Source organism: Poeciliopsis prolifica, unplaced genomic scaffold (genome assembly GCF_027474105.1).
Source record: "Poeciliopsis prolifica strain line A6 unplaced genomic scaffold, Auburn_PproV2 SCAFFOLD001, whole genome shotgun sequence".
Taxonomy (NCBI): Eukaryota; Metazoa; Chordata; class Actinopteri; order Cyprinodontiformes; family Poeciliidae; genus Poeciliopsis; species Poeciliopsis prolifica.
In genome coordinates, this window is record NW_026562376.1 from 140057 (window position 1) to 152500 (window position 12444).

General features: G+C 43.6%; 1 protein-coding gene across 1 annotated transcript; it reads left to right on the forward strand.

Moving 5' to 3' along the window:
* The first annotated feature begins 152 nt into the window (after nt 1-152).
* On the forward strand, nt 153-5960 carry tat (tyrosine aminotransferase). The gene is given in 13 exon segments (XM_055030008.1): nt 153-279; nt 1595-1815; nt 2105-2209; nt 2331-2378; nt 2381-2397; nt 2466-2624; nt 3179-3317; nt 3406-3458; nt 4229-4381; nt 4586-4714; nt 5185-5268; nt 5500-5598; nt 5677-5960. Coding segments are annotated over 12 exon segments (1347 nt in total). The 5' UTR covers nt 153-279; nt 1595; the 3' UTR covers nt 5818-5960.
* The last annotated feature ends 6484 nt before the right edge of the window (nt 5961-12444 follow it).

The window sequence follows — 12444 nt, forward strand, 5'->3', positions numbered from 1 at the left end:
CCGCCCCCCCAGCACCAGTATGTCCTCCCAGTAAACGCTGCAGCCGGTCTGGTTCTGGTTATGGAGGGGAGGGGGGCGTTCCCGCTCGGCCCCCGGCCTCGGCCAATGGGAGCGCAGCGTCTGTGGACGTTTTGCTGCTCAGCATCTATAAAAGCAGGATTTGATCTGCCGGATGAAATCCTGGTCCGTTCTTCAGCAGCCAGACCTTAGTGGTTCTGGTTCTGGTGGTTCTGTTGGATAAAAGTCTGAGCAGTTCTCCAGCAGCTGGACATTCAGCAGGTAAAATGATTTAATGTTACATTATTGTGGTGAAGTGGTGAGGGTGAATGAATGAGATCATTTATGAGCTTTCATGGAAATCAATTTTATTTCATGAAAATGTCATTTCTTGAATCAAATGTCATGATTTGTTAGTTTCCTGCAGACTAAGTTACTCTAGTAATAATGATCTGCAGACGATACTTTAGCAGAAACAGCAAAATAAAAAGAATCATTTCTATAACTTTACCACCAACATCCAAGAAGATAAAAAACAAAAAATGCTGCACTCTGAGAGTTCAACCATGATGAACATTTTGGTTTCAAATCTTGACCTGAAGAGGCCCGGGTCAGAGGTCAGACTTATGTCAGCATCTCAGTGCTTAACGCTCAGCGATTGATACAAACACTTCAAATATTTCATAAATCCAGTTCTGCAAAGTCTAACAAAGTTTATGAAGTATCACAAACTTGAACCAAGTTTAGTGGAGTTTAACGAGCTTATCAAAGCGTTTGATCAGAGGTCAAAGCGTTTGATCAGAGGTCAAAGTGTTTGATCAGAGGTCAAAGTGTTTGATCAGAGGTCAAAGTGTTTGATCAGAGGTCAAAGTGTTTGATCAGAGGTCAAAGTGTTTGATCAGAGGTCAAAGTGTTTGATCAGAGGTCAAAGCGTTTGATCAGAGGTCATTCGGTTAAAGCTGATTTCTCCTAAAATAAGGGAAGTTGAAGCCTCCAGGCAGGAAGTTATGAACCTTTTAAATTCGCTGTGAATTTAAAACACAAACCAAAACATCACAACATTTGGTGTAAATAACAAACTAAAATGATGGTCGATGTTCAAATGAACATTTATGAAAAAATACAAATGAATTCAAAGTAAAAACTGTATTTGTGTCCCATCCTGGAGTTTAGTTTCTCAAAATGATTCAGATCTAAGAATGTATGAAAACAAGAAATAAATAGAAATGTGAAAGAAGGTTTGATCATTAATGATGTGATAGATTCCATGTAAATTAAGGTTTTATTCATTATTTAGTTAATTGAGATCAATTAATAAAGAAATGCATCGGTTTTAATTTCTGCCAACAGCTTATCCTTCATAAATGTTTTATTATTTCCATTTCCCACACATTACTAATAAATATTAGATCAATATTAAAGTCACTCAGTGATTTTTAGGGTTGAAGATAAATCAAATGTGAGACATTTGACTCATTTTTAATTCTTTGAGAAATAAAACTGATCAATAAAAGTATTTAGTGGATTATTTGTGTTCCAGCTGGTCACATGATCTTTGACCTGCCAGCTGGTCTGGCTGCTGCTTCTTGTCCTGCAGGATGGACACTCAGGCCTACTTGGTTCAGATGAAGAGCAAGCCCCTGACCTTGAGCGGGAAGGTCGGCGGCCTGTTTCCGGCCAAGCCGCGCGGCCGCAGGCGGCGCTGGGAGGTGAAGCCGTCAGAAATGTCCCGCAACACGTTGAACCCGATCCGGGCCATCGTGGACGGGATGAAGCTGATCCCCAACCCGGCCAAGCCCATGATCTCTCTGTCCATCGGTGGGTCCCGTGTTTATGTTGCATCATAAACATGAGCTTGTACTTTTCATTTGAGTTATATTTACAAAAGAAAACTTTCAAATGAATATTGAAGCTCTAAAGTCTTGATTTTTGTCAGTATGACTCAGATCTAAGACTTTGATTTCTTCTCTGCTGATAAATCAAACTTTAAAAATGATAAGTTCGACTTTCCTTTGAAGAAGCAGAAGTTAAATTCATTAAAATGTGAAACGTGTCTCCAGTAAACACTTTGAGTTTGCCATTAGTAGCATCGTTTGATGTCTGGCAGGTGACCCCACTGTGTTTGGGAACCTGCCGACGGACGCCGCCGTCCTCCAGGCCATGAAGGACGCCATCGACTCTCAGAGATTCAACGGCTACGCTCCGTCTGTGGGTGAGTCTCTGAAGTCCTGAAGGTCCTGATGCCGCAGCGCCGGACGCGGCGCCCGCCGGACACGGCGCCCGCCGGACACGGCGCCCGCCGGACTCGGCGTTGAATCTCTGCATCTCTGCAGGCTACCTGAGGAGCCGGCAGGCCGTGGCAAACTTCTACAGCCGACTTGACGCTCGCTGGAGGCAGAGGTGCTCTCTCTTGCTTGTTAGCTTAGCTTGTCTCCGTTGCCCGTTAGCTTAGCTCGTCTCCGTTGCAGGACGTCATCCTGACCAGCGGCTGCAGCCAGGCCATTGAGCTGTCCATCGGCGTCCTCTGTAACCCAGGAGACAACATCCTGGTCCCTCGGCCCGGCTTCTCCTTGTATAAGACGCTGGCCGTCTCCATGGGCATCGAGGTCAAACTCTACGACCTTTTGGTGAGGAAAGCTGCTTCCTGTGACGGGTGACCGGCTGTCCTCAGACCAGTGGCCTGATGGTTTTGGGTTGAGGGGTGGAAGTGCATCTCTGACCCTGATTGTCAGTTTCACGGTTTACTTTTTGTCATTTGTTTGAGCTGTTCATCACATTAAACTGAATTACAGGAAATAACTGGCTATATTTAGACTACAGATTCATTTTATCGCATATTACTATATACGGTAATCTATTGTTTTCGGATCAGTTTCTGCAGCAGGAGAACCGAAGCGTGTCTAGAATAGATTCACAGAATATGGTTTTCTCCACAGTCCATAACTTCTATGTACTGAAGTTCTATGCTGTTGCTGCTTAATGCTAACATGTAGAACAACAGGAAGCTGCTGTCGGTGAACTCTGCTCACAAACCTGTTCAATAAATAGACGGAAAATCAGTCAAGAATAAATTTGCATGACATTTAAATTCAGTTACCTCCTGAAATACCAGATGCAACGTTCACCTTGGTGCAGCAGGTGTGTTTCCAGCTCTGACCCAGAGACCCGTCTGCGTTTTCAGCCGGAGAAGTCGTGGGAGATCGACCTGCAGCACCTGGAGAGCCTGGTGGACGAGAGGACTTCCTGTCTGATCGTCACCAACCCGTCCAACCCCTGCGGCTCCGTGTTCAGCCGGGAACACCTGCAGAACATCCTGACAGGTGAGCAGAACATCCTGACAGGTGAGCAGAGCCTCTGACGGGGCAAACGGGTCCTGCAGCGTCTCACCCTGATGCCTCTGTCTTCCAGTTGCCTCCAAGCTCTGTGTTCCCATCCTGGCGGATGAAATCTACAGCGACATGGTGAGCAGCGGGTCGGTCGGGTTGGTCGGGTCGGGTCGGTCGGGCCACCTGATTGGACTTTATTGGTTCTTTCCAAACTGATGTGTGGTCAGAGGTTCTGGTTCTGGTGAACTATTTGGACCCAGCCATGTTTAGCAGAGCGTAAGTATTTTGGGTCTCCTGTCAGAACCAGAACCTTCCATCAGTTCTGCCACAGGTCAGCAACATTCCTGGGTTTTTCCAGCAGCTGGGAGGTTCTGGCGATTCTGACGGGTCGCTGGGTTCACCAGAACCACCGGAGCTTTTGCCAGTGAATAGCAGCAGATCAGCATGACTTTGCAGTTTCACATGTGATTCTGGGGGGGGCGGGTCCAGACCGGCTTTGCGGTCCAACAGAACCGCTGGCTTTATGACTGCAGCAGCAGAGTTATGTAACCGGGTCTGGTTCTGGCCAATGGGGCGGGAGGCGGGTCCGGCTCTAATGAGAACCAGGTTCTGAGTGGAAGCGGTAAGTGGGCCGTCTCACGCTCACTTCCCCCTCATCAGGACCAGAACCAGAGGAGCAGCTCGGGTTCTCCAGCTAACTCAGTCGACCTCTGACCTTAATATTTAGTGGTTCTGAATCGGAACCAAACCCGGAGAAGCAGCATTCAGCTTCTATGTGCCACGAATCTGGAACAAACATTCAGAAAACTGCAAAACAGCCGAAACCCAGAGATCCACCCGGCTTGATTATTAGACTGATCCATGTTTGTCCCGATCCAACATGGCCGTCCGCTCTGATCCTCCAGGTTTTCCCAGGATGCAACAGTCCTTCCTTGGCGTCTCTCAGCAGCGAGGTTCCGGTTCTGGCCTGCGGCGGCTTGGCCAAGCGCTGGCTGGTTCCCGGCTGGAGGATGGGCTGGATCCTCATCCACGATCGGAACCGGATCTTCGGATCGGAGGTCCGACCCGCTTTCACCTTTACCTCCTTCTGATTGATCAGCTGATCAATAAATCCCTTCGGCCTGAGTTTCTATTGAGTCAATAAATCGTTTTCAGGTTTAATGTGTTGCTCTAATATTTGCTGACTATAAACCGACGATCAGATCAGAAAGGCTGACCCACCCCCACCTGCTGCTGACCCGGCTGTCATGTGACCTCCTCAGATCCGCCAGGGCCTGGTGAGGCTGAGCCAGCGCATCCTGGGAGCCTGCACCGTCGTCCAGGGGGCGCTAGAGAGCATCTTGAACAACACGCCGCCCGGCTTCTACAGCAGCACCATCAGCTGCCTGCAGGTCAGGCTGTTAACAGTAAATCAGATTTTATTGCAGCAGAATAATAATCCATGTTAGGATGCACTTTACCAATATTGATGATCAGTCAGTGATCAGCTCTGGGATCCTACTGATGACAATAAAGGTGGGCTTGGTCCAAAGTTCCTAGGACTCGATGATCCCAGAACCTTTGAAAGAGTCAGGCCCACAGCATGACACATCCTCTGCCGTGTGCTGGCGTGTTCTCAGGTCTTTTCCGTTTTGAAAGCTGGCGACAGAAGCTGATGGTTTTCATTTCTAAAATCTTAATTTGAAACATCTTCACAGTTTCATAGGAAGTTGCTGCTGTGATGAAAGATGAATGTAGTTTGGCCCAATCAGCCTGCAGGGCTCTGCTTTCGCTCCGCCTCCTCTCAGAGATGGGCCAACAGCAGGCAGATGCCTCACTCTGACAGGAATGTGTTAAAGATTGGTCTGTGCTCTTCCTCCAGTCCAACGCAGAGATCTGCTTCAGCGAGCTGAGCGCCGTCCCGGGCCTCAACCCCGTCATGCCGTCCGGAGCCATGTACCTGATGGTGAGTAGAGGTCAGCCTGAGGTCATCATCAGTCTGATGGAAGAAGCACAGACTTAATGAAAATACAGAGAAGATTTTCTTCCGTTGTTTGGATTGAACCAGAGTAATTCTTCTGGTCATGAAGCAGAAACTGCAGAAGGATCAGAGTTTGGACCGCAGTCCTGCCGCGTCAGCATCATCTTATGGCAGGAAGTTGAAGCGGCCTCTAACAGAACGCGGTTGTTGTTGCAGGTTGGGATTGAAATGGACCATTTTCCAGAGTTTCAGAACGATGTGGACTTCACGGAGCGCCTGGTGACAGAACAGTCCGTCTTCTGCCTGCCCGCCTCGGTGAGACAATCAATAATCACTAATATCAATAAGTGATGATGAGGACGCCAGGCACAGATGCTCTTCCTCTGGCTTCAGGCGTTTGAGTATCCAGACTTCTTCCGCGTCGTTCTGACGGTTCCAGAGGAGCTGATGCTGGAGGCCTGCGGCCGGATCCGTGAGTTCTGCCGGGCCTGGTACCGACCGCCCAGCTGCGACGGCAACGACCTGGACCAGTGACCCGGCTGGTTCCGACCCGGCTGGTTCCGACCCGGCTAGTCCTCGTCCACATCGTGTCTTCTTTGATGCTGGGACTTTCAGGGACATCACCTAATATTTATATTTTATACAGGCAACAAATATTAAAATATTACCCTCCATTGTTTTAGTATATTTATTAATTGAGTCTGGATGTGATCTATGAACGAGTTATTACTGATCTATTAATGCACGTGTCAAACTCACGGCCCGCGGGCCAGATGTGGCCCGCCACGTCATTTTATGTGGCCCGCGAGAGCTTAAAGGTTTTGAGTATCTAAAAATAAATACCAAAAAATAAATTAAGAGCGTGCTTTGACCAAAAACTACATTTCCCACAATGCCTTTCTACCTGGGTAGCACGACAGTGTTTCCACATCCATGCCAAGAGTGGAATTGAGATATAAATAATGATCCCAAAATGTCCAGAAAGAGAAAAGTTGATACAGACGGAAGACTGTTTCAAGACAGATGGGAAGGCGAATACTTGTTTGTGCTTCAAGGAGAAAGAGCAGAATGTGTTTTGTGTCGGTTGTTTAAGAGTACAATCTGCGTCGGCATTTTGACACCAAACACGGAGCTAAGTAGGCTAAAGCTAAAGCTAGCCTTCAAGAAAAGCAACAAATTGCCCAAGAATTAAAAGGCAAACTGCGATCGCAGCAGTTTGTTCATGAAATCCACAGCCAAACACCAGGCTGCTAGCAGTGAAAGCTAGTGTTAAGAATTAAAAAGAGGAATAACTTGATTTAGCTCGTTAATTTATTCCTCTTGTCCTAGATTCTTGCGTCTGTATACATGTGCAGGGAGAAAGAGCAATCATATGACGTCAGACTTCAGATATCCAGAGTTTTATCCAGAGAAAATCAATGCAAGAAGAATGTTACAATAAGCATCTCACCTAGATCATCAAAAGTCCAAGACATGACAAAACAGAAACAATTAACTGAGTAAAAAGGGAAATAAAAACACAAACAAAAGATGCATCTTTTGGGAAACTCTCACTCAGCACAAAGAGATTTGAACTCCTGCTGTGAAACAAACCATTTTATAATAATGTGTATTCTCCTCATTTAAATATATGCATTAGGAGGTGTGTGTTTTCCTTTGTGTGGGCTGTCTTAATGTTAATTTTATTACCTCTGAGACCTAATGAAACACCCAGCTCTTCTCATACCAGGCTCCTTTAGGTGATCTGATTTATAGCGTGGGTCTGCAGCGTTATCTCTGCCTCAAGATGATTCAACAAGAAACCAGTTGGTGTTTTAAACAAACTCGCACAAAATGTATTGCTCAATACTAACTATAAGTTGGATCTAAAACTAACTAATTAAAAACATGCTTTTTAATGCTTAAAGAAATATATTTAATTCTAAAATAGATCAAATTATTTATAAAAAGTTTTAAGATCCTAGTGAACTTTTGAACCATGCTAAGGAATTTGTTAATTGTGGCAGACAGCCTCCCTGTCTAAAGAGATTCTAGGCCTGTTTTCTGTCGAATCCTCCCTAAGAATTTATATAAGTTCAGAGAGTCAGCAGTTGTTTTAGTTTGGATCTTTATCTAAATTTATGTGAACGTAGTGTACTTTAACTTTTATGGTATATTTCATATGTATCAAAACTATCCTGTGCAGTATTGTGCTAATTTAAAATGTTATTTCAACACTAGCTTCATTGTGGCTGAAGAAATCGCCCACACTTCCAAGTCTTTTTCAGAGGGAGCGTTTTTGAAGCAGTGCATGCTGAAGGCCTGAGCAGGTGTGTCCCGACCAGTTACAGACTTTTAAAAATGTTAGTTTATCAAGAAACCACCGCGAACCGAGTGAAGGAACTAGCAGAACATCCTACAACACAGCTGACCGAGGAGACGCGCAGCGACACAGCTTTTTCATTAGCTGTGGATGAAAGCACAGATATCAGACACAGCGCAGTTATCAATATTTATTAGAGGCGTAAAGTCGGACCTCTCTGTCACTGAGGAGCTGTTGGCTGCAATGCATGGGACCACGACTTGTCAGGACATTTCTGATGGTGGAGAAGTCCGTAAGTAAAAATGCATTGCAGTGGGAAAACTTGGTGGGATTAACTACAGACAGTGCACCGGCAATGTGTGGAGGAAAAGTGGGCTTGGTTGGACTAATGAAGAGGAAAATGCAAGAAATGAACTGTCACGCCTCTGATAACGTATCATTGCATTATTCATCAAGAAGCTTTGTGTGGGAAGGTGCTGGGGATGGAGGACATTGTGACCACAGTCATGAAAACATTCATTCGGGCCTGAATCACCGGCAGTTCCAGCAGTTTTTGCTGGAGATGGGCTTGGAACACGGGGATGTGCCGAACCATACAGAAGTACGGTGGCCGAGTAGGAACAAAGTCCTCAAGCGATTTTTTGAGCTCAGGGAAGACATTGCTTTTTTTTGCAGAGTAAAGGAAAACTCATGTCTGAACTATCAGATCCAAAGTGGCAGTGTGACTTTGCTGTGTTGTGTGACATAACCGACCATCTCGCCCAGCTGAATCAGAAGCTGCAGGGACGCAAACAAGTCATCACGCGGCTTTCCAGCGTAAACTGGACTTATGGATGCGGCAAGTGAAACAGGACAATCTTGTCCACTTTCCTGTTTGTCAGAGCATGTCAACCTCGTTTCCCGAGACTTTTTCATGTGCTCAGTTAGCTACCAAACTGAGCTGGTTAGAGACTGAGTTTGATCTCTGACTTCAACAGTCTGGCATCTTTGCCAATCCTTTCACCACCGATGTCTGCACTGCACCCATGATCAATCGATAGTAGAGAGAGAATCCACTTGGTGTGTTCAAGGACAGGCAGCGTCTCCTCATCTAACCCAAAAAACTTGAGTAATATAGTTGTGAACTGAGTCAACCTTTATTTTGGTATTTTTAGTTGATTCCATATTATTTATGTATAGCTGCTGTTGTAATTATTTAATGTTTGCAGGTCTTATGTGTGTATGCAGGCAAATTGTTGTCATCAAACCATCAGTTGGATGCAAGGCTGTGTGGAGCCTTTTTTTGTAAAATGCTACATGTGTCATACATGTTCTTTGCAGCTCAGTTTTAGGATGTCTTCAAAGCTATTTGACAATTTGTTATTTTTATTTATTCACTTGGACAGTTTGATCCTTCATTAATGGAGTCATGTGGGTTTTCATAAGCTGACAAAATTTAAAAGGATTTATGTTACAGCAACAAGCAAACATGTTTTCTATGCAACTGTAATTGTCACTTGAATAAGTTATAATAAATAATGAGTTATTTAACATTAAGGAGTAGTTACATTTATTTTACATTACATTCGATTACATTTAGTTACATTTATAAGTTACATCTGGCCCTTTAAAGACAGCCATTACGCTGATGTGGCCCTTGGTGAAAATGAGTTTGACACCCCTGTATTAATGAGTTATTATTGATCTATTAATGAGTTATTATTGATCTATTAATGAGTTATTGATCTATTAATGTTAAAATAGGCGCGCCCCGGCTGGTTCTGATCCGATTCTTCAGATCTTCTGGTTCAACATATTAAACTGAACTGTTTCCTGTTTGTCATAAAAATGATTTTCCTGTTACTGTTTCTGGTCGTCTAATAAAACTCGTAGCCGCTGCTGAACGGTTTTTCATCTCAACGCGTCTCCAGCCTTCAAGGCACGAGATTCAATATTCAGTAACAATAACAGGTTTTATTTATGATGCCTTTTGAAGTATCCACTTCCAAAAAGAAACGGTTAAAATGAGATAAAGTCTGTCTTAAACTTAAAATCATGAAGGCAAGAACAAACCAGAGAACAGGAAGTCTGGAGCAGCTTGGAGATCTAACAAACCGGCACCCTGTGGAGTGCCTCAGGTTCTACTGAGTTCGGGTCAGAGTTCACAATCTCAGTCCTTATTTGGACCTTTTCCTGTGTGAAGAGAAGCCGCAGCAGTCAATCAGCATCCAGTCAGAAAAGTCAACAGATTTCCTGGGACAGATGTCCATATAAGGTCATACTTGCTTCATTTGTATAGCACATGTCAGCAGCAAGGCATTTCAAAGTGCTTTACATCATAAACACAAAAACACAAAGTCATAGAATCAACAATACATTGTTCCATATTACATTTCTAATAAAACTCTAATCAGCTGGTTTTTACTTGAGATTTAAAGGAAGTCAGGGTTTCTGCTGGTTTACAGTTTTCTGGAAGTTTGTTCCAGATTTGTGGTGCATAGATGCTGAAAGCTGCTTCTCCTCTCTTGGTTCTGGTTCTGGGGATGCAGAGCAGAACCAGAACCAGAACCAGAACCAGAACCTGAGAGTCTAGAAGGTTGATCCAACAACAGCAGATCTTTGATGTATTGTGGTGCTAAACCGTTCAGTGATTTATAAACTAACAACAGGATTTTAAAATCTATTCTTTGAGCTACAGGGAGCCAGTGGAGGGACTTTAAAACTGCTGTTATGTCTCTATCTTCCTGGTTTTAGTGAGAACAGGAGCAGCAGCTTCTGGATCAGCTGCAGCTGGAGGATTGATTTGTTGGACAGGCCTGTGAAGACACTGTTGCAATAATCAATGAGACTAAAGATAAACGCATGAATGAGTTTCTCTAGATCTGGCTGAGACATTAGTCCTCTAATCCTGGAGATGTTCTTCAGGTGATAGAAGGCCGACTTTGTAACTGTCTTTATGTGGCTCTGGAGGTTCAGGTCAGAGGTCATCACTACTCCCAGGTTTCAGGCTGATCGCTAGTTTTTAGTTGTAATAACTGAAGCTGTGCATTGACTCTAGATCTATAACTCTAGATATATAACTCTAGATCTATAGTTCTAGATCTATAACTCTAGATCTGTAGCTTTAGATCTATAGCTCTAGATCTATAACTCTAGATCTATAACTCTAGATCTATAGCTCTAGATCTATAGCTCTAGATCTATAACTCTAGATCTATAGTTCTAGATCTATAACTCTAGATCTGTAGCTTTAGATCTATAGTTCTAGATCTATAGGTCTAGGTCTATAACTCTAGATCTATAGTTCTAGATCTATAACTCTAGATCTATAACTCTAGATCTATAACTCTAGATCTATAACTCTAGATCGTTCCTCTTTAGGTCCAAAATAATGACTTCAGTTGTGTTTCTGTTCAGCTGGAGAAAGTTTTGGCACATCCACACATTTATCTGTTCTAAGCATTTATTCAGTGATTGGATGGGGTCAAAGGTCAGCTGGTGACATCATAATGTAGAGCTGTGTGTCATAGTTGTGGTAGCTAATATTATTTCCTGTTATAACCTGAGCTAGTGGGAGAATATAAATATTAAATAAGAGGGGTCCTAGGACTGAACCTTGGGGTACCCCACATGTGACCTTTGACCTCTTTGATGAGAAGTTTCCAATTGAAACAAAGTAAACCCTGTTCTTTATGTAGGATTCAAACCAGTCGAGCACCGAACCGGAGAGTCCAACCCAACTCTCCAGTCCATTCAGTAATATGTCAAAAGCTGCACTGAGGTCCAACAGAAAGAACCAGAACCAGCACTGTGGTTCTCCCCACAGTCCGTACTTATATGAATATCATTGAATACTTTGACTAGGCCAGTCTCTGTGCTGTGGTCATCATGAGGAAACTATTTAATTGTTTTCACAGTTTTTTCAATAACTTTGCTGATGAATGGGAGGTCAGAGGTCAGAGGTCGGCCTGTGATTCTGCAGTAGTGATTTGTCCAGGTTGTTCTTTTTTAACAGTGGTTTAATAACTGTTGTTTTCAAGGCCTGGGGGAAAACGCCTGATGTGAGTGATGAGTTACTATTAGGATCAGATCTGCAGCAATAACAGGCAGGACTTCCTTAAAGTTATAGATCTAGAGCATCCAGAGAGCAGGAGCTTGAACTTAATTGACTTATCATTTCTTCTAGGGTTTTATAATTAACTAGTTGAAAATGGGTCATTTTTCCTGTATTTGTTCTGTTTGGGTACAGCAATGATTGTCCACATGAATGTTAAAATCACCAACAATTATTAAACAATCATAGAAGCAGCCTTTATTTTCCCAGAAACATGTTAACACTTCCAGAAGTTAAACATTTATTTAAAAATACAAAATTAACAATGAAATAATATATTGTTCAGGATTGTAACTATTATGTAATTATGTATCTAGCAGAAACAGAAATATCATACTCCAATGTGCAACTGAGTTAATGTTTTTTAAATAGTTTATTTATGAATCTTTATGTAACCAGGTCGAAACCTGCTCAGACCAAAGTCTCTGTTACCACGGTTACCAGGGTGAAAGGTTACGAAAAGCTAGCAGGCTGTTTCCACTTTGAACAATTGAACCTCCAACTCCCTCTGCTGGCCAACTGAAGACATGACAGCACAGACACATCCACTGTCATCTGACTGTCCTGAGTGTGTGTGTGTGTGTGTGTGTGTGTGTGTGTGTGTGTGTGTGTGTGTGTGTGTGTGTGTGTGTGTGTGTGTGTGTTTGTAATGTCTAGAAATGAATGGAAGTCAATGGAAAGTCCACACAAAGATAGCCACGCAAACGAGTGTGTGTTGCAAGTTTAAAGCCAATGACCTTTGAACCCAGCCGGTACTCTCCTGTAT